At 48.2% G+C, this 21,368-nt stretch overlaps 5 protein-coding genes across 5 annotated transcripts; 4 read left to right on the top strand and 1 right to left on the bottom strand.

Annotated features, from left to right (window-relative positions):
- Positions 1–2,066: 2,066 nt before the first annotated feature.
- Positions 2,067–3,176, top strand: AtWU_04546 (macro domain-containing protein; the record flags this gene model as incomplete). Its single annotated transcript, XM_035499657.1, has 2 exons — positions 2,067–2,701; positions 2,759–3,176. 2 exons carry the CDS (start codon positions 2,067–2,069, stop codon positions 3,174–3,176), a joined length of 1,053 nt encoding a protein of 350 aa, XP_035355550.1.
- Positions 3,177–4,019: 843 nt separating this feature from the next.
- Positions 4,020–4,853, top strand: AtWU_04545 (GLTP domain-containing protein; the record flags this gene model as incomplete). The annotated part of the gene is made up of 4 exons (XM_035499656.1): positions 4,020–4,146; positions 4,206–4,264; positions 4,326–4,444; positions 4,559–4,853. The coding sequence occupies 4 exons, from the start codon at positions 4,020–4,022 to the stop codon at positions 4,851–4,853; spliced, it is 600 nt and encodes a 199-aa protein (XP_035355549.1).
- A 396-nt stretch (positions 4,854–5,249) lies between these two features.
- AtWU_04544 (putative amino acid permease) lies at positions 5,250–7,135 on the bottom strand (the record flags this gene model as incomplete). Its single annotated transcript, XM_035499655.1, has 6 exons — positions 5,250–6,034; positions 6,097–6,466; positions 6,541–6,551; positions 6,620–6,699; positions 6,767–6,951; positions 7,016–7,135. The coding sequence occupies 6 exons, from the start codon at positions 7,133–7,135 to the stop codon at positions 5,250–5,252; spliced, it is 1,551 nt and encodes a 516-aa protein (XP_035355548.1).
- Positions 7,136–7,821: 686 nt separating this feature from the next.
- AtWU_04543 (uncharacterized protein) lies at positions 7,822–9,338 on the top strand (the record flags this gene model as incomplete). The annotated part of the gene is made up of 7 exons (XM_035499654.1): positions 7,822–8,016; positions 8,070–8,174; positions 8,241–8,459; positions 8,506–8,648; positions 8,708–8,775; positions 8,844–8,874; positions 8,933–9,338. The coding sequence occupies 7 exons, from the start codon at positions 7,822–7,824 to the stop codon at positions 9,336–9,338; spliced, it is 1,167 nt and encodes a 388-aa protein (XP_035355547.1).
- A 5,545-nt stretch (positions 9,339–14,883) lies between these two features.
- Positions 14,884–21,097, top strand: AtWU_04542 (ion-transporting P-type ATPase SPF1; the record flags this gene model as incomplete). Its single annotated transcript, XM_035499653.1, has 9 exons — positions 14,884–15,036; positions 15,097–15,201; positions 15,251–15,633; positions 15,691–15,755; positions 15,812–16,146; positions 16,782–17,053; positions 17,124–20,418; positions 20,472–20,608; positions 20,668–21,097. The coding sequence occupies 9 exons, from the start codon at positions 14,884–14,886 to the stop codon at positions 21,095–21,097; spliced, it is 5,175 nt and encodes a 1,724-aa protein (XP_035355546.1).
- Positions 21,098–21,368: the final 271 nt, after the last annotated feature.

Here is a 21,368-nt window from a genome sequence, read left to right as displayed (position 1 = left end):
ATAGTAAATTATACGTAATTAACATGTTATGGTCGCATCTTTTCTGAGACTGAACAACTGCCTAAAATGATTTTATTGTGTCTTTGTAAGGCAATCATGACAGCTGTCATGTTGAGAAGCACTTCAAGTTGTCATTCAGCCTAACATATCCTTGTTTTTGCTTATCCCTCACCCTCAACGATCGAGAAAAGAAAAAGGCAACGGGAAAGGCAACTGACTAACATATGTACATGACTTCCAGACAGCGTCCTCCATGCACAGGGACCCCTGCTAGTCAAGTTTCGCTTATGCTTATCAAACAGAGAATAGTATAGAGCAACAAGCAGGGGCCGATGCAGCTCGACCGACACCGGCGGCACATACCCAGGCTGTGGAGTACTGTAGGGAGATCGGAGAGTAGTCCCGATCTGTTTCATTCAAACAATAACCAGATTGAGAAACTTCCATGCACAAATCATTATATGCATGGAATACAATGGCCGGGATAAAGAACCGAGGCGCTGGGACTTATCCGGTGGCTAACTTATTCATATTGAACAACTGTTGCATTATAACCAGGTATCTAGATACCTGGCTTAGTTTCATGAGGTGTGAACAATATAAAATATGGCCCAAAAAGGTAATACTACTTGCGCTCATGCCATCATGATTCGGTTGACCTCGATCTCTGATCGATGGAACACTATCGCGTGCCGCCAGTCGCCGCGCGCGCCCTTGCATTAGCTCGCCTCGCTCATGGCTGGTCCAATCACGACATGAGATTGCAAGATTGTGGCTTCTTTCTATCTGGGAGTTATTGCACATATATGATTGCATACATGCCGCCTGTGTGCGCTGTATACTCTACGAGTCATATCGGTTGAGATAGGTAAGATATTGGGGTAAAAGAAGCTCAAGGGTGGTGGCGGCGCAAGGGCGCTCGGACCGAGTCATAAATTAACATTCTTATGGATGGGGTAAGTAGTGCGATATTGTCAGGTTAGTTGAAATGACATCATGACAGCTCCGATCATGCCGATGTGCATTATTATCTATCATTCTGACATGTTGACATTTCATTATCATGTCATGTATTGGGGTTGAGTACACTACGTACTCCGCTTTTCCTTATCATGGTCTGTGTCCTTGCCTGGCGTTCCCTTATGTTGCACAGGAGAGCTCCTTGCTGCTGCTCCTTGGGCAATTATTGGCTTCGGTTAAATTTTGAGGGTTGTCAACGTCAACTAACTGAGATCGTGCCATCGCTGGTTGAGACTAATACTACTGTGATGTGTCTGTTGATTCAGAGTAGTAATAGGTGCACTTTGGGGATTTATGCGGTTTTTCCTCAAAGGCATTAGTCGCATGCAGCGTGAATGTCAGGTATGAGTAGAAGGTTTGTGGAAGGCACCTGGAAGGCGCTTAAAACAGACTCGGTGATACTTATGGGATATTACTTGTAGAGAGTTATATTCAAATGGGATATGGCAATCAAACAATAAACTAGTGCTCCTAACTCTTTCTTGAAGGTAGAAGTAAGCATTCCCCCATCGGTAGCTAACAACCCAACTGCTGCTGTGACTTTCTTGGTGATAACGATGGATTACTGGGTGAACGACATTAGTCTACGCTTCCATTGGCGAACCCAGATTAGGACATCGCTAATAGAATGTACAATGGCATAATCGTAGAGTTTCATCCACTATTATACTGGGAAAGGGTTATCTGGTTGACAGCTCTTGATCACATGCGAGCATTACCGCTTTCAGAACACCGCCGATAAGATAAAGGGTATCACAGCGCCATCACGTGCAGTCGAGCTCCCCTCCTTTGCCAACAACTACTAGGAGTAACACATCAAGTCCCAGTCCATCACCATCATCATCGTCATCATCTTTGTTACATCAGTGATTAATGCCAGTTACGACACATTTACGAATTGAATCCCACGATACGACAAGAAAATTTGATTAAGCCCGAGCACATTCTGTGGCGAGTGTTCAGTTTACTGTCAACCAACCTGTCATCATCTGCTCCAATTACTCACACTACTGAGTTGATCTATCTAACCAGCTGTCTGCCTAAAAATGGCTCCTCCACTTGTGCCTCTCGCTGAGATTCCGACCGTTTCCCTCCTATACAAACTCAAGCGCTTGGTTCCAGTCTCCTCTCCGCTCGCACAGCCTTCCAAGGCTTTGAACGACACTATCTCTCTGATCCGCAACGACATCACCAAATTGGAAGGGGTCGACTGTATCGTGAATGCAGCCAACAAGTCTCTACTTGGAGGAGGCGGAGTAGATGGTGTTATTCACCGCGCCGCCGGACCTAGTCTGCTGGAGGAATGCCGCACCCTCGATGGCTGTGACACCGGTGATGCCAAGATAACCTCTTCCTATGACCTTCCGTGTAAACGAATCATTCATACTGTTGGGCCTATCTATGACCTTGAACTACAAAGAGGGAGGGAGCGTCCGGAGTCTTTGCTGCGCAGCTGCTATCGTCGCAGTCTGGAGGTTGCCGTGGAGAACAACATGAAAAGCATTGCCTTTTCAGCAATCAGCACAGGTGTGTACGGCTATCCAAGTGAAGTAGCTGCCCGTGTCGTCCTCGATGAGACACGGAAGTTCATGGAGATTCCGAGCAACATCGGAAAACTGGAACGGATCATCTTCTGCAACTTTGAGCGCAAGGATGAGATAGCCTACGAGAAGTTTACTCCGTGAGTCATGACTTGCCCTAGACATATTGATGGTATTGGTATGGCTAACAGTATTAGCTTGTTCTTCCCTCCAGAAGATCAGGGTGCCCCTAGCGCCAGCAGCGACCGCGAATCCCAACTCGAATCTGACGGTGAGTCTTCGAAATCGGCGGAGATGCTCGCAGCAAAGCTTCCCGACCCACCGACCGTTGATCCTGCCTTGAACGGAGAACCGGAGACTAAGAAGCAAAAGGTTAACGCGGACCAGACCGAACGTAGCGGTAGAAGCTACATGGAGGATTTCTCTATCAGATCTGACGATGACTGGGAGGAGGTTGACAAATCGGAAGATGGCCGCACGGAGAAACTGGACGACGAACCGGTTGAGGTTGATAGGCCTCCCTCTGCGACTGATGTGCAGAGCGTTCAGTCCAGTGGGATCATTGAGATGGACGGTTCCAACGCTTCAGACAGTGTGCTGGCAAAGGATTGGTAGTCGCATTGCTCCAGCCGACCATGAGATAAGTTAATGCATTGAATGATGCAACGTATGCTTTGAGCTTGGCGTTGAAGGGATTGATTAATGGGTAGCGCTTATCGACATGCAGCGCGGTTTTAATGAGATATCATCCTGGTATATGGCATGTCTCTACGACTGGGCTTTCACTTCTCGGCAGCATTGTTTTGTCTTTTAAGTAGTATTTTCCCTCCTAATGATGACATGCTTTATGTGCTACTTGACAATTCGTTCAAAGAGCGTGAAGTAAACGGTTTTGAAGGGGTCCGTGATACCAGGGTAGTAAATTGACCATCGCAATAACATCTTAATTTTGCGACATCCGTAACAGCCGTCACATGGTATACAATACTAGAGCTACGTCTCAACACTATCAGGCTACAAGGTGCATATAGACTATATAGGTTAATACTCTTGTTATCGCTGACATACTTGCCTAGGATGAAGGTTCTAACTAGAGAGTAACTAAACAAGTCAGAGGGTATACAAAGCAGGCCAACAGACACGATGACGTCGCTACCCATCCCGTGACCGCGCTGAGGGAGTTTGTACTGTTTGTGCCGTGTCTTACCTAAGGATAGATTGATCAGGGGCAATGGACCCGCTGATTGGCCTCACCGCTTGCGTGTCCCGCTTCCGGCGGTGTGTGAGAGTGGGAGAGAGTGACAGGCCGCCTGTCGTTGTTGTTAAACTGCCGCCTTCCCCTCCACGTTGCCTTTTCCTTCCCCTGGACCCCCTGATTGTATCTATTTAAATCGCTCACTTCCTCTTCGCATATTTGTTCTCTACCTTTGTTAGACTTCATTTTTTTTACTAGTCATCATGTCTGCTACCTGGTTCGACCAACAGAAGAGGTCCTTCGCGGACGTCAAGATCGATGCTGCCAACGACAACGGCATCTCGACCACCGAGTTCCTTGAAGCTGCTGAGTCCCTCACCACTCTTTTCGGTATGCCATTGGTCTCGTCTTTTGATAAGAAAGTGACAGTGCTGATGCTCTTCATTCAGACGTTCTCGGCTCCAAGGCTTTCACTCCTGTCAAGAGTGATTTGACCAACAACATCAAGGTTTGAACATACATAGTACCCCGCAGTCAGTTGCTATCGGAAGCTTACCTTCTATTCACAGAAAGTCAGGGAGAGGCAGCTGGCTGCCCCCGCTGAGTCTGAGACTCTCCAGGCTCTTGTTGTCAACGAGCTGAAGACCAAGAAGCACGTCGCTTCTGAAGGTCTGCTCTGGCTTGTCAGGTATGTCTACCTACCCACCTTCCCCCACCCCACTGTGTTTCAACGGCTATTGAGTCGTTGTATACCTGCCACTTGAGTTACACATGCTAACATACAATTTGTCCTGTGCTACAGAGGTCTTGACTTCACCGCCCAGGCCCTCCGCCACAACCTGAACAACGGCAGCACCGAGCTGTCCGACTCCTTCCGTGAAGCCTACGGCAACACCCTCAAGCCCCACCACTCCTTCGTTATCAAGCCCATCTTCTCTGCTGCTATGTCGGCTACCCCCTACCGCAAGGACTTCTACGCCAAGCTTGGTGAGGACCAGGCCAAGGTCAACGAGTCCCTGAACGCCGAGGTGGTGGCTCTTGAGAAGAACGTCGCCATCCTCAAGGAGTTCCAGGGCCGTAAGGAGGCGAAGTGGTAGATATAAGGAACATCTGTTCATACTGTGAGGAATATCTGGCATATTTACTGGGCGCTTTTTAAAGATGTATATATTTTCTAAAGAGTCTGAGACTCCTTGCATGATAACTAGATTTTTGAATCGCGCGAAATTGGTTGCTGAGGCCAGGTCGTCCTTTCTACTCTGTGATGGACGCTGGAACAAATAATCGTCTATTTTGTGTCATCTTTGGACATGTCATCATCATAGCTATCCTATCAGCATGCAAGCATACAACCCACTTTTGAAAGAGAACTGAAACCGAAACCGAAACCCAGTAGCAGTGGTATCATCTGTCGCAGACGTCTCAACCCATCCCCGCCCACACTATATATCCCACTAGTATGCTCCCATCCCTTAATCAACAGCCCGTTAGCGCTACTTTGGCGCCGCCATAACTGTGGGCCCATTCCACTTCTTATGTCCTCTAACAAACCAGTCAATCACCGCGAATAACAGAGCGACGCCAAAAACCGGGGCACCATAATTCATGCCGCTCGCCGTGACAGGCTGAGTTTCAGGCCACGGAAGGAATATCGTAATATAAGTACCGTACAGCATGGCAAAAGTATTAATCGGAATACCGAACCTCCCCAAGTTAAACGGGCCATAGCGGATCTCACCCGGGAAGCGAACCCGCTTGATCAGCATGAACAGAATCGGGACCAAATAGGAGATATAAAGGGCGAGAGTGTCCAGCGACAAGACGGCGTTGAACGCAGCCGAAGAACCAATGTTGATCAAGGCAATCAGGACGGTGATTGTCGTCACTAGGAAAAGAGATCGCAGAGGGATCTTGTATCGGGGTGATACATGTGCGAAAAACGTTGAGAAGGGGAATCCCTCGTCGCGCGCAAACGCCCATGTGAGTCGACTGACTGATGCTAGGACGTTGAAGGAGGAGTAGCAGCCAGAGAGGAGGATCGGGAGCATCATTGCGCTGGAGGCTGCTTTTGATCCGGTTTGTGCGTAGAATATTTCGATGATGGGGTATCCGGTCGGGGAGTCGAGGGCTTTTTGGAAGTCGCCCATGGTGTATAGCAAGGCTATGGCGAAGCCGAAGGCAAGGATGGCGTTCACGCATAGGCCCCAGACCATTGAGCGGGGGACGGCTCTGGGTGCGTCGTTGACTTCTTCGGACATGTGGATGACGCCGTCGAAACCTGTTTGGGGGTTTTCGAAGGTTAGCATGTTGAGAGATTATGGATGGGCAAGGAAGACTGACTGCTTAGGGTGAACGCCGCTGTCAGCAACCCAATCGAGTAGATTACTCCCTTGTTGTGCCATCCACTCTGATCGGTGACGAATTCTGTCCACACAAAATCGTTCGTGTGCCGTTGCCCTAAGACAATCATGACGACCATAATGGCCGGGTATGATAGGATATGAATGACACCTGATAGCACTTCGACCGGTGCTAAGAGGCGGCGCGCAAAGATGTTGACCAACAAGGGCAGGAAGAGGACTGCAAACACTAGGAGAGTCCCATGCCATCCTTCCGGCTCATAGGAAGGGTAGTTCTGCACAAGTAGTCCTTGGATCTCAGTGCCGACTAGGTATGGCCCAACGGCGACATTGGCCCACCATGCTATGACCTAATATTCACGAAGTGGTGTCTGATTAGAGTGTGTCCACTGTCATCTTCGGCATCGGTTTACTGGAGGCTTACCGTGACCCAGCCTGCCATGGTAAAATTACATATTAGCCATTTAAATCGAAGCTTTTTTTCAGAAAGGGAAGTAACTCACCTTGGATAAAGCTTAAGAATCGAGGTGCAAATGGCGCGAGCTCATACGTCCAGTGATACTGAGCACCGGCAACGGGATTACTGTATACAGCGATTAGGGAGACGAATTGTGACGCATATTTTTGTCATCGTAGGAGTCCACTCGTACATTGATGCCATCTCTGCCATAGACAAAGTCAAGCACAGGGAGCCAGCGAAGGACAGTAGCATGCCGTAGACAATTGCGACTGGGCCACCGTTCAACAGTCCAGCCTGAAGACTAGATCCTAAAGATTCCCATGATGCTTGTAGGGTTGCGGCAAATGCTAGCATAGGTAGAAAACCGAGATATCTCTGAAATACAATAGCGCTCAGTGAGAGAACTAGGTTTCAAGTAACATAGAAATTGTTTGCTCACCTCAAGCCGTGGCTTCCCTCGATACTGATAGGAAGATGGGGGTGGGGGATCTTCTATGCTCATCGAATGAGGCCCTTTTGCGGGACTAGACAGCCCTATTGGATTATTGTCGTATTCCATGATTCGCAATCATCAAAAGAAAACGTGCTAGATAGGGTAGACGCTTGTTTCAAGACGTTAAGCCAGTAGAAAAAGCAAAACAACAGAAGGTCAAGGATGAAAAAGAAAACACAAAACACACAAATCGAGCGGGATAGCTTTGCATTTAGGACAATTAGTGGGCGAAGCTAATTGCTCTATGCGATGTAACTAAGCATGGGCGATATATTAATCCCTGATCGTAACCGGCCGGCGGCTTTAGCTACTGTAGGTGGTAGCCACCATCCCGAATTAGTGCCAGACTGGAATGTGAACTAAACAGGATTCTATCCTTTTGTCTCTCATTGCTACGCTACCGACACTGATTGCGCGTTCACATAGACCCCGACATCTTTTTAATGTGGTTCTGGTCTGAGTACTACGCATAGTGCGGATTGATCTAGACCGGTGCCCCAAAGCTGCCTTTGTCGTTGGTTTATTAAATAGTAATTAACATATTTACTAGGTTCATAAAACCAACAAAACCCTGCAGTTATGGCAATCTCTTACTAGTAGTAAATGAACCATGTCCCTGTCAGCCTTAGCGTTGATGTAACATTGAGCATTTATATATGGAGGTAGCAAGAGTTCCTGTTGGTTCCCAATCTGTCTGCTTCTCTTTAAACCATCGATGTTGAGAGGGATTTTTCTAGCATGTTATCACAGCCATGCCCTCGTCATCATCATCTGAGCTTCTACCACCCTTGGAAATAATAACACCTTATAACAGAGGCCCAGCAATCACACTCGTGGCCTTTGTTTTTTTCTTCGTGACTTTGATCATCGTCGCCGTCAAATTTGGAACTGCCCTATGCACAAAGACAGTGCTCTTAAGCACAGATGCACCTCTGTGGATTGCCTTAGTAGAAAACCCGTTTTGCCCTCCAAGAGCACGACTAATAGTTTCTATGGCCAGATTATTGCCTTTATTCAAACTCTACTTACTCAATTTGCAGTTGACCATGGGCTTGGGAAACATGCATCTTCTTTTTCCACTGCTGACTTCTCCACGTACAACAAGGTTGGCCATATTTCCTCCAGTTACTGGTATGGATCCTAAAGCTTACTTGTTTGCTGCTTCTATTAGCTCACCTATGCCGCTCAATTACTTCTTATTCCTGTCCTTTCACTTTCAAAGCTGTCCACTTGTCGATTGATTCACAGGCTCACACCAGGTCAGCGCATCAGACGAGCCAACATGATGAACATCATAGTTGTCGGCCTATGGACTGTGTTTGCAGTTTTTGCCACGGCTCTTCAATGCCGACCGCACTGGGAGTATCTACCTAGCCAGTGTGCCGGTCAGGTAAGATTCGTGATCGTATAAGTTATTCCTACCTAACCATATTCAGGGCGCTATTAACTATCCAATCATTATCATCAACATCCTCACAGACTTGGCATTGGTGGTGATTCCACTGATTATGATTTGGAGCGTGCAAATGACATTGCAAAAGCGTCTTCAAATCATCGCTTCATTTGCCACAAGACTTGTGTAAGAGAACTGGGTCCTTCCAAGTATTTATGGCTGATTGCAGACTAATGATCATGAAGCGTGGTGGCGGTCAGTATCACTGAACTGGTGTATCTTCCGACATATCTACATTCATCTGATCCAACATGTAAGAGTTTCCGGGCACTCGACGCAAAGAAGGCAAAGGCAGCCGAAACGTTAACATTTATCTCACAGGGACAATTGTTGATGTAGACATTTGCAATGAGTGAGAAGAGGATCTTATCACACTCTATTCGGTCGCAGCTAATGTTAGAACATCGCAGACTTATAATGTACCTCAGCATCATAGCAGCTTGCATGCCTTCGGTCTATCGCATCCTCAGCAATCTCAAAACCGGGTTGAATGGCGTCCATATGTCCGAGATCGAACTCAGCACCACTCAAGGAGCCACAGGTTCCAGAACCAAATCCGGGAATCAAGGTGGCTACAGCTCTCGAGCGAGAAGACGTTCTGCTTTGTTTCCAGGCTTCCGAGCTACCGAGTTGTTCTCTAGACTTGATACGACGCAAAACAGACTGTGTACCATACAGGATGATACAATTCGCAGAAACAGGGATGATGCGGAGAGCACGGAAAGCACTAGAGGGCTGACAGAGGATCAGCCACCGGCTGATGGGGTCAGAAAAACGGTGGACATATATGTAGAAGTCAATGACAATCGATCATGATGCCTTTCAAAGCAGTAATAGGCGTGCATATTGGTAAGGGAAGCGAAACATTAGCAAATGACGATGGGTGACTGAACATTGCTTTGATGCCTATGTGCAGCATGAACACACAATGTGCAAATTTCTTACTCTTGTTTCGATTACAACCCGCTCAGAAGCAGGGGATATTTTTTCTTCCTGGAGAGTACAATTACGTGGACTCAGCTCAAGTCAAAGTGTCTGCGGGTCGGTGCTAGCGAGGATCCCCTGCTTAGCTCTACATAGGTGAGATTCTAATCTCCACTTTCCCCTCCCCATCACTATGAAGCCATTCGAAAACAACGACTTGGGGATAGACCAAAATATTACAAAATAGCATTGACTAAGAAGCTGATCTCTACGTAGTAAAACTACAAGGCTTACATGGTTACATTGAGAACCAAGTTTCAGGGAAATCTAGGAGCATAGATCCCTGTTAGGCCTCCACACTACTACTAGTACTACAAAGCATCACTAGATCATCCACTAGTGGCTGGTTACATCCGTGAGCGAATTAATACTCGATCTTATACTCTGTACTCCATATTTTGAGTTTCCTCCAGAGTATCATGCTCGCGAGGCACAAGGTAACACCTCTCCCGGGCTAGTGAAGTCTTTCGAAAGACTTTGGGGGAATGTCCTTCATATAGGTTAGCATCACCATCGCCCACATCACAATATACTTTGTATGCACGTAATGAAAAGCTGACATTTATTCTCGCTCAACGATGTATGGTGTCGACAGTTGAGTCAATTAGTATGAAGACTACTAGCTACTTGATTAATTTGAATTGATCGTCTTCTAGTTTGGGGGGTTCGGTCGTTTCAGGTGTAAATAATAGCAGCTAATATCACAGAACAAGGCTAGAGTAGCGAGCATCACTTTTCTCTACGCAGCCTTTTAATACGCCTTTTGGGCGTTCATTATGAGGCCAAGCCAATTTGCGCCTTATGATGATCGGCAAAGCTTTAATGTCGCCTTATAGGCCGGACTTATGTCAAGCTTCACTAGAGGGATGGTCTAAGAGTCTATATGCTGCACCCGGGGCCTAAAAAGGCTCTCACTTCCTTGGTACTGCAAAACAATATAACGTCACCTCTCCTGAAGGATTGGAAATTTATAAGCCATTTCATGCTAGCTTCTTGCTTTCATCGAAGGTGACTCAGTTGTAAGGACGGATTTCCGAAGGATTTCGCAGTCTCGCCCAATACATTCCTTGAACCTTTCTTCCAGAGTATAGCAACCCAACTAAGAGCTAATCGAGATGGGTACTGTTCTTTCCTCGTAGCATGCTCAAAATATTCATATATGGATTTGAAAATGTAGAGGGTATAAACATCTGGCCAAGTTATTTCTACTACGCTATGGCACAATTTCTGCTTCGCTGCAGGGCATTTAATTATCAATATTCATGCTTTGCTCAGCAAACACTGAACAAAACCACTAGGCTTCACCAACCACTCGTAAATCGGGATGCAATAGCTTGTTGGCAATGTCTCAATAGTGATACCTTCTGATCACGTCGTCGTTGAGTCGAAGATTCGCAATCAAGATCCTGCTCTGTGGCCGGGTCTTTACTTCCTGTTGTTCGTACAGAATCATTCCCTTTGCGCTGATGCATCATGGCAATTGATTCTCAGATTTAACAATCTATAATTAGCTTTTATATGATACTTGGCGCACTTCCATGTTATTAAAATGAGCATCGTTTATTGCAACACACCACATGGTGAGGGATATTGATGCAATCTGGTGTTGCTCTGTCTCGTAGCAGCGAAAGTACTTGTAATGTCATCGCAAGACTCACAACCATAGGAGCTAGGTGCATGTAAAACTGGCCTTAGATTTTTGGATTTTGATTATATGGTTGGAAGCCATTGATGACCTGTCAGTTCATATTCATCTTCCAAAAGGGTTTTGGAATGTCTTGATTGTGAGCTTAATAGTCCCCTTTGAAGATATTCCCACGTGAGGTGTTGAGTGATTAGTGCCAACCTCATATCAGGCTTCTTTGCCCGTTGTTTCCATAAATGAACTAAAATCACTGTCTGTGAATTTGTCTATTGGATACGGCCCTGTTCGGGCGAGCTCAGGAAACCTGTTCTTTTCATTAGTTTAATGGTAGATGAACCTTGGCATCTTTCATTCTCCGAGAGACCTCAGATCGTCAGTTTGAAGAAATATCGAGATATAACTGATATCTCCGTCTCTCTGGTGTCTACAAAATAGTGGTTCACCGAGGGGTCATCCCCTTAGTCGCACTGAATCGCATTTTAATCCCTATCAAAAAGCCAATCCTAAAACCATTGATAACAGATAGTAGGCCCCACTCCCTTGATTTTATAAATAGACTGACACCAAAGCCATATTTGACGGCTAACGGGTCGGTGGGATGTTACCCCTCAATCGGATGAAACAACATGCTGACAGCCAGCGTTTCAGACATTGGATGTCAACCAGAGATATCGTCTGCAAGTGATAGAGGATGAGCCGGTGCCAACGGTTAAACATCGGGACCGCAAGTAACGGGACATATTCGGCACCAGTGGAAAGAACATGATGATCGAGATACCTTGGCGTTGGGGCCTGGAACTTTTTCGGGTGTTCACGAGCTCGGAATTGCCGGCAGCATGTATGTAGGCTTTGATAGATTGTTGATAATTGTTGAGGCGCGATATTACGTGTAGAGCAACGGAACAACGAAAATGCAAGCAAACGAACGCAGAAGATGCGGCAAAAGAGTGTTGGATTAGCTATCTAGGTGCTTCTAATAAACAAAGCGAAGAGGTCCTTTGTGTGGACGGCCTGAGTGCCAGGCACGTGAGTACGCATATACAGGTACGTAGTCGCCTCAACAACAATTAACAAGATCGACCAAAAATAGCCTCAAAAAGCTAAAAGATTATTTTGATCGACGTGTGTGATAGTATTTCTCGCATGTCAGGGCAGCTCAACCCGTGGTTAACTTGCGATTGTTCTTGCTGCCACCGTGCCTCTGAACCATGGACGGACCGAACCATGTTCCTGGAAGAATATATCCACAGAGCTAGCTCCATAATCAAGTGCTAAGGTAGGATGACAGCATGCACTGAAAAGAGTATCACCGCCGATACTTTGGCATGATCTACGCAAAGTATTCCCGAAATAGATATAGTACCTATGACGGTAGGGGCCGATTTTGTTTAGCCAAACTGGACACTGGAAATCGGCGGGTTCAGCTGGTCAGGTCGGCACCATGGAAAGTAGATGGCGAACTACAGTGCGATCGGAGCTCTAGCTGGGTTTGGCAAGGCGTCTAAAATCTGAAGCCTTAGGTGGGCGGTTAGTCTTTGGGGCTAGACATGTTAGCGTGAACTCCTGAGCTAAGGCCCTAAGCGAAATGAGAGATGATGCTAAAACTGTCGAGTCTCCCACACGAAAGACCATGTCAGCTGGAGATTTGATGGGCGAGGTGTACGTTGATTCTGACAAACGATAGGAAATCGATTATCTGTCGTGAAGAATATGCCTGGGAGTAGCTAAATATGTTACTGTTGTTGCGGAAATGTTGCAGTGTTCCATCCTTTTTACTACTATTGGATCGGCAACATCTGATGCCTGGACAGGTGTGGGGATACTGGGGCTGGCTTGCCGAACGATGAAAGGGCAAAGAGGGGGAATCTCGGCACGCACGGGTCCTTCCTTCCTTCGACACTTCGACTTCCGTGCCGTGTCCAGCGGGAGCATCCATTCTGGCTACTCTACGCCCTAGGAGTGCTTCTTCAAAACGTGCCCGGATGTGACTGATTAATTGTTTCCTGGTGCTATGGACACCCTAGGCATGGAGGGATAAGAAGAAGGAGGAGGAGGAAGAGGAAGAGGAGAAGGAGAAAAGCAACATGCTTTGTGCTACTTTGTAGCTATTGCAACCAACATTTGCTTTTTCCCGTAGACTAAATCTTCGGGAAGGACGGATCTAGAAATTCTAGAGCCCAGAACAAACACATTCTGTTCCCAGGGAGGCAAGTTGTAAAACAAGCGGACTGCGCTGATCACCATGAGAACAATGAGATCCCGGTCAATCATTACTCTTTCGAAGATAGGACAAAGCCCCGGCTCTTTGAATCGTCGGATTCGCCCCTATCTTGATTCTATCTTGATTAACATCGTGGTCATCGGCAGTGAACTGGAGATCCTTTGCCCGTTAATGTAAAGCGCAGCAGCCATGAGGGATGCTTTTCTGTCGTTTCGAGTTTGGTGATTGTGGGCGACATTATGTGCTTGCTGTGGTGATCAACGCCCGACTTACACGCTATAATTAATAGTCTAGGCATGATGACAGGGAAGTCCCTAGGAGACCAATAACCTAGATGCATAGCAGGGAATCCTCACGCGGCAGGGTTTTTGAGGTAATCTCATTTTTCTGCCGAGTCCACCGGAATCTTACCTTCCCTTCGTCCTCGCAGGCTCAGTGAGGCCTAATTGGCAGGGTCCCAACAGAGAAAATGAGAGTTGTGGTTCACTGTCTATTGTTTCTGCGCAAAACACACTACAGTTGCCAAATATTATAATGTAATCTTTTCTTGCTATTCATCGCGCCCAGGCCCCTTGGGGCAAACGTTGCTGCGGCAGTGTGGAGCCCAGGTGGGCTAAGTCCCAAAGGGCCAAAACATGTCACGCAGCCCACCTGCTCTCTTGTGCAGTCGGCATAGCATATAGCCGATTATTCCTCTCCTACATGAATTCATTTTTCGATTTTTCAAACGGAGAGCAAGTGACTGTCACCGAAAACCCACCTAGGAACCAAGCACCCACTCTGTCCCTATGGACTCCGCTATGGCCCAGGTACATTTGCCGTTACTGGCAAAGGCACACAAAATGGCTGCTTCAAGCTGCCCAAGGGTCGATCTAATGGATCTTGTTTCCTATCCTATAGGATCCAATGTCAAGGCTCCATACGATGATAGTATCCAGATAGACTAATATGGAATCATGACGAGCAAAAGTGCCAGACAATCCGCCTGTTGTTCAGTATTCAGCGTCCGCCACTATAGACCTCGGTACCAGATCACAGGCGGCTACTGACCCGACAGCCGATATCTCTGTCCCTCCTACTAGTTAGTTCTTACATGAAAGTCTAACCCACGTACTCCGTAGCACCAGAACATATGCCGTACATTTGGAGTGATCCTCAATGGCAAGCAGATAATCCAGTCCTCTCCACATGGCAGCACCAAGACTTAGACCCGGGCTCCATCGGCATTTTCGGAGACTATCAGCTTTCTCGTCATTGGGCGGTTGTGCTGAGCAGACGGTACTTTGTTAAGAATCTTATGCGTGGACCAGCCTTTTAGCGTCAAACCTTTTCCCCCTTCCAGGCTACCCCTAAAACGGTTGCCAGTTGGGTTATATATCCACTTAAATGACAGTTACCCCGGCCTAGGCTGCCTCACACTCTCTTCCTCCCACACCAGGGGAGACAATGTCACCCGATTCCAGCCTGCGACCTTCGTTGATTGTAGCACTCACGCCGCTGTGTGCTCCACCATGATCGAATTCAAGGGCCGCAGTGAGTCAATATTCATCGTTACTGTGGTTTTCTTGGGGATATCCTTCATTGCCGTATGCCTACGATGTTTCGTTCGGCTGCGGCTGGTGCGCGCATTTGGGTGGGATGATGCGCTGATGGTTTTCGCTATGGTATGTACTATCGGCTTCTTTTTAGAGAGTCTGTTAATGTTAACTTTAATTCACTATAAGGGATTAAACATCCTGTTTGCGTTATGTGGTATTACTGGCTCATTGTACGGCATGGGCCAGAAATTCGAGCAACTGGAAGACGGCTATCTTGAAACCGCCCTTTTTGTAAGAACACTGACTATCACGTCAAATTCTCTCGCTTACATTTGAAAAGTGGTGGTGGCTAGGTCAAACGAGCTACGTCGTGACAGTTGTTGTCGCCAGGATTTCCATTGCGCTGGCCCTCCTCCGTCTTACTGTTTCCAGAGTACACACCATCCTCTTATGGTGTGTGGTAGGCGTGTCGATCATCGTGGGCCTCGTATTTTGGTTCATGTTAACCTTCGAGTGCAAACCGGTGTCACACTTCTGGCAACGCACCAAACCCGGACACTGCATGTCTATTGATAAACTCCTCGATATTGCCTACGTATACAGTGTCACTGCGATGCTCTGCGACTTCACCCTTGGGTTGCTACCTATTTTCTTGGTGTGGAAATTACAAATGAGTCGCCAAACCAAGGCCGCGTTGGCGGGTATCCTGAGCTTGGGGTGCATGTAAGACGGATTGGACATCATCATACATACACGATCGCTTGCTAACACTCGCAATAGTGCCAGCGCAGGTGTCATCGTCCGTATCCCTTTCCTTCCCACCTACAAAGACGCCGAGTTCCTCTGTAAGTTTGACAGTCAGCCACTCTTACCAGGCTTCGTAACGCTAATGAGAGCAAAGACGCAACGACTCAGATATCTATATGGTCTAATGTCGAAGCGGGCCTCGGGATTACAGCAGGTTGCCTCGTCACCCTTCGCCCTCTCTTCCGCTGGTTGGGCGGAACCAGCTACTCTCCTACACGCAGCAAGAAAACCTCCGGAAGTATGCCGCTCTCGAGTATGAACGGTCAACATGCCTCGCGAAGCGAACATACCACAAACTCGACCAAATTCTGGCGTCCGGATCTGAACCCTGACGACACTAGGGCTATTGTTACGACCGTGCAAACAGCTCAGGGAAGCCCGCACAGTAGTCAGGAAAATCTCAATCCAAAGCCAGGCGCATGGGACGGGGTCAATGTACATAAGTCATTTGTTGTCACGACGGATGAGGCCTAGAAGTTGATCTTCTATGCTATTTAATCTATAATCTTGATAAGTTATAGTATTTTCATTGTCTATATCGTATGTGGTATTCGCGTCATCAGACAATTACTTGAAAAGGCTATGCGGCATAAACCATTCTCAGCTCCGGCGCAACCATCTTGACTGCTTCGCATCATGATGTTAACGGTAGTAATCTATCACATGCCATCGTCCCGAACTGGATCTAACAACAGAGCCACTGAAACCCTGGCGTTCTATGTTGAGAGGCAAACGTCAAAACCTCTTCATTTGGTGTGTAAAGAACCTATGACAACTCCGTGCAGATCTTGGCGTCTTCATATCTATAGCTACCAGTGCCTATCACGAGTATTAGCTAGGCCTAAAGTCCGAGGCTGAAGTTTCGGTGACTTTCTACGTAGCACCTCAGCGCCAACTCGCTAAGCAAAGACGGCGAACTTAAGTAGCGTAGGCTCGATTTGCAAAGTGGACAAAATAGTCAAGTCCTCACCATCTGAACGGATCACTCTTATCAGCATACGGAGTGAAACTCCGTAATCATTAGTAGTTAGTTGCTATCAGGATTGCCTGCTTATCGGAACCAGCGAAAGTCGGGAAAATCCAAGCTCCGTCCCGGCACGTGGCGGCGACCAATCGCGAGCAACGGGGCCTTCCGTACGTTCAATCCTCGGCGGCGAATCCCAAAATTATACTGTCGAGGTGGCTTCTTCGCGCTTTCCTCTTCGACCTGCACTTCGGAGATATACTGGTGGCTTCAAGGCTTTGGGCCCTTTATTTCCTATGGTCTATTGAGGCTTTCTTGGTTTCTCAAGTTCGCGTCGTCTGGCCCGCGTCGTGGTCATTCGAGTGTCACCATGTGAGTCGAGACACCTTCGCTGTATCGCGTGCATTGACCGGCCGCTTACTGACAAGTTGATGATGCCCAGGCCAGGACTCGTCGAAGATCCCCAGATCAAATACTCCTCTCTCCATAACCCCCTTCCCACTCAGTTGCACACTTATGTATGGCCGTTCCTGATCATCTGGCCTGCATTCTTCGCCTTCTATCTCTCCCCTGAACGCTACGATACATACATTCAAGGTCAAGAATGGACCTTTGTGTATGCTGGCTCCATTATCACGGTCCAGTCGCTTTTGTGGCTGATGACGAATTGGAACATCGATATCCAAACACTGTTCACCACTACTAAGGCTAAATCGATCGACTCCGCTCGGCTTATCAAGGTGATTCCCGCAGCTAATGCTGGTTCGGCTGAGGTCTGCCCATTGCTCTTCGACACCAGGGGTGGAAAGAAGACGGTCTCGTTCCTGTTTCAGAAGCGCCGCTTTCTTTACTACCCTGAACGCCGATGCTTCGCCCCCTTGTCCTACGTCCTCGACGCTGAGCCCAAGCCTGCCCTCAAGACCTTCCAGAAGACCCAAGGCTTGACCACCAAGGAAGAGGTCGAACGTATTCAGCACCACTATGGCGATAACACGTTTGATATTCCCGTGCCGGGTTTTGTTGAACTTTGGAAGGAGCACGCAGTTGCGCCTTTCTTCGTTTTCCAAATCTTCTGTGTTGGTTTGTGGATGTTGGACGAGTACTGGTACTATTCTCTGTTTACCCTCTTCATGCTTGTCATGTTTGAGAGCACGGTGGTGTGGCAGCGCCAGCGGACGCTCAATGAGTTCCGCGGAATGAGTATTAAGCCGTATGAAGTCTGGGTCTTCCGGGAGAAACAATGGCAGAAGACTACCAGTGACAAGCTCTTGCCCGGTGACTTGATGTCGGTTAACCGAACCAAGGAGGACAGTGGTGTGGCGTGTGATATTCTCTTGATCGAAGGAAGTGTTATCGTTAACGAGGCTATGCTCTCTGGTGAGAGTACACCACTTCTGAAGGAGTCCGTCCAACTGAGGCCCGGCGACGACCTGATCGAACCGGATGGATTGGACAAGAACGCATTCGTACACGGAGGAACCAAAGTCCTGCAGATTACTCATGCGAACACCACATCAGACGATATTGCCAAGTCTCACGATGGTTCCGGTATTCTTCCCACGCCCGATTCTGGCGCGCTTGGTGTTGTGGTGAAAACCGGTTTTGAAACAAGCCAGGGCAGTCTCGTGCGTACCATGATCTACTCCACCGAGCGGGTGTCTGCCAACAACGTGGAAGCCCTGCTCTTTATTCTATTCCTGCTTATTTTCGCCATTGCCGCCTCATGGTATGTTTGGCAGGAGGGTGTGGCAAAGGATCGCAAGAGGTCGAAATTGCTCCTGGATTGTGTCCTCATCATCACTAGTGTCGTACCTCCCGAACTTCCTATGGAGCTCAGCCTTGCTGTCAACACTAGTCTGGCTGCTTTGAGCAAGTTTGCCATCTTTTGCACTGAGCCTTTCCGGATTCCTTTCGCCGGCCGGGTCGATGTTGCCTGCTTTGATAAAACCGGTACTTTGACCGGGGAGGATCTTGTTGTCGACGGTGTTGCCGGTCTGACTCTTGGTCAGGCAGGCGCAAAGGTTGAGAAAGATGGTGCCCACACTGAACTCGCCAAGAGCAGCGATGTCGGACTCGATACATCTCTGGTTCTTGCCAGCGCTCACGCACTAGTGAAGCTTGATGAGGGCGAGGTTGTTGGTGACCCTATGGAAAAGGCCACGCTGAAATGGCTTGGCTGGACACTAGGAAAGAATGACACCCTGACCGGCAAGGTCTCGGCCACGGCTTCTCGGGTTCCCGAGTCCGTCCAGGTTATCAGACGTTTCCAATTCTCTTCCGCACTGAAGCGTCAGAGTACCATCGCCACGATTGTCTCCGATGACCGCAGCACGCACAAGAAGGTCAAATCAACCTTTGTCGGTGTCAAGGGTGCCCCCGAAACCATTAGGTCTATGCTTATCGACACCCCGCCGAACTACGAGGAAACTTTCAAGTACTTCACTCGCAACGGCGCTCGTGTCCTTGCCCTCGCTTACAAGTATCTCTCTCATGAAGCTGAACTCACTCGCGCTCGTATCAACAATTACACCAGGGAAGAGGTGGAATCTGACCTGATCTTCGCCGGTTTCCTCGTCTTGCAGTGTCCCCTGAAGGATGACGCCATCAAAGCCGTTCGTATGCTCAACGAAAGCAGCCACCGTGTCGTCATGATCACTGGTGACAATCCTCTGACTGCCGTGCACGTTGCTCGCCAAGTTGAAATTGTGGATCGTGATGTGTTGATCCTTGACGCTCCCGAACACGACACGTCAGGGACCAGACTGGTCTGGCGCAGTATCGACGACAAGCTCAATATTGATGTTGATCCTACCCAGGATCTCGATCGCCGTATTTTGGAAACCAACGATATCTGTGTCACGGGCTACGCTTTGGCCAAGTTCAAGGGCCAGAAGGCACTTCCTGACCTCCTTCGTCACACTTGGGTCTATGCTCGCGTTTCCCCCAAACAGAAGGAGGACATTCTTCTTGGTCTCAAGGATGCTGGTTATACGACTTTGATGTGCGGTGATGGAACGAACGATGTCGGTGCCCTGAAGCAAGCCCATGTCGGTGTTGCACTCCTGAATGGCTCCCCTGAGGATCTCACAAAGATTGCTGAGCACTATCGGACAACGAAAATGAAGGAAATCTACGAGAAGCAGGTTTCCATGATGCAGCGCTTCAACCAGCCGGCTCCGCCCGTGCCTGTGCAAATCGCGCACCTTTACCCTCCAGGTCCTAGCAACCCGCACTATCAAAAGGCCATGGAACGCGAAGCGCAGCGTAAGGGTACCACCGTCCAGGCTGCGTCGGCCCAAGCAGAGGCGATCCCCACCATCACATCTCCTGGTGCACGTGCTCTGCAGCAATCGAATTCCAACTTGACTCCTCATCAACAGCGCCAGCAACAAGCCTCTGTGGCAGCTGCTGGGTTTGCCGATAAGCTTACTACTTCCATGATGGAGCAGGAGTTGGATGAGAACGAACCCCCGACCCTCAAACTCGGTGATGCCTCTGTCGCTGCACCCTTCACCAGCAAATTGGCAAATGTCGTTGCTATTCCCAACATTCTGCGTCAGGGTCGCTGCACACTGGTCGCAACGATTCAGATGTACAAGATCCTTGCCTTGAACTGTTTGATCAGTGCCTACAGTCTGAGTGTTATCTACTTGGACGGTATCAAGTTTGGTGACGGTCAGGTGACTATCAGCGGTATGCTGATGAGTGTCTGTTTCCTGTCAATTTCTCGTGCAAAGGTAGGCGATCAAAAATCACATTAGAGATGCCTGACACTAATTATCTACTACAGTCTGTTGAAGGTCTGTCGAAGGAGCGCCCTCAGCCAAACATCTTCAACGTGTACATCATCGGCTCCGTGCTCGGCCAGTTCGCCATCCACATCGCCACCTTGATCTACCTGTCGAACTATGTATACAGCATCGAGCCGTGAGTTTCCATCTGCATTGGTATAGGTCCTATATTGTTCATAACTGACTCGGTCGCAGGAGACAATCCGACGTTGATTTGGAGGGAGAGTTCGAGCCGTCGCTCCTCAACAGTGCCATCTATCTTTTGCAGCTTATCCAGCAGATTTCGACTTTCTCCATCAACTACCAAGGCCGCCCCTTCAGAGAGTCTATTCGCGAGAACAAGGCTATGTACTGGGGTCTGGTTGCGGCATCTGGTGTCGCCTTTTCTTGTGCAACCGAATTCGTGCCTGAACTGAACGAGAAGCTCCGCCTGGTCCCGTTCAGCACCGAGTTCAAACTGACACTGACTGTTCTGATGATTATCGATTACGCGGGATGCTGGCTCATTGAGAATGTGCTCAAGACGTTGTTCAGTGATTTCCGGCCGAAGGACATCGCGGTACGCCGGCCTGACCAACTGAAGCGGGAGGCGGAGCGTAAGCAGAAGGAGACTGGGCAGCAGTAGGCCCATTAAAGGCAAGAGATATAGACCATGGCTGGTTAGAGTAGTTGCATTTCTTGTCTAGATATATAGGTGCTGTTGGTTGAAAGCAAGGCGTGTGAGACCTTGCTAATATTGAAGGATGTTCATAGAGAGCAAGCTGTAAGTTTAGGTTATCTTTTATAAAGATAGAGGGTGTCAATGTCAAAGACAATTCTCGTACATGCAGGATGGCAGTAAAAGTATTCAATCAGCCGCGACTAGTGAGCGATCCAGACATGCGCAAACTGAACTG

Source organism: Aspergillus tubingensis (genome assembly GCF_013340325.1).
Source record: "Aspergillus tubingensis WU-2223L DNA, scaffold_6, whole genome shotgun sequence".
Classification (NCBI taxonomy): Eukaryota; Fungi; Ascomycota; class Eurotiomycetes; order Eurotiales; family Aspergillaceae; genus Aspergillus; species Aspergillus tubingensis.
The sequence above is the reverse complement of the archived record's forward strand: the minus strand, read 5'-3'. Positions and strand labels throughout refer to the sequence as shown.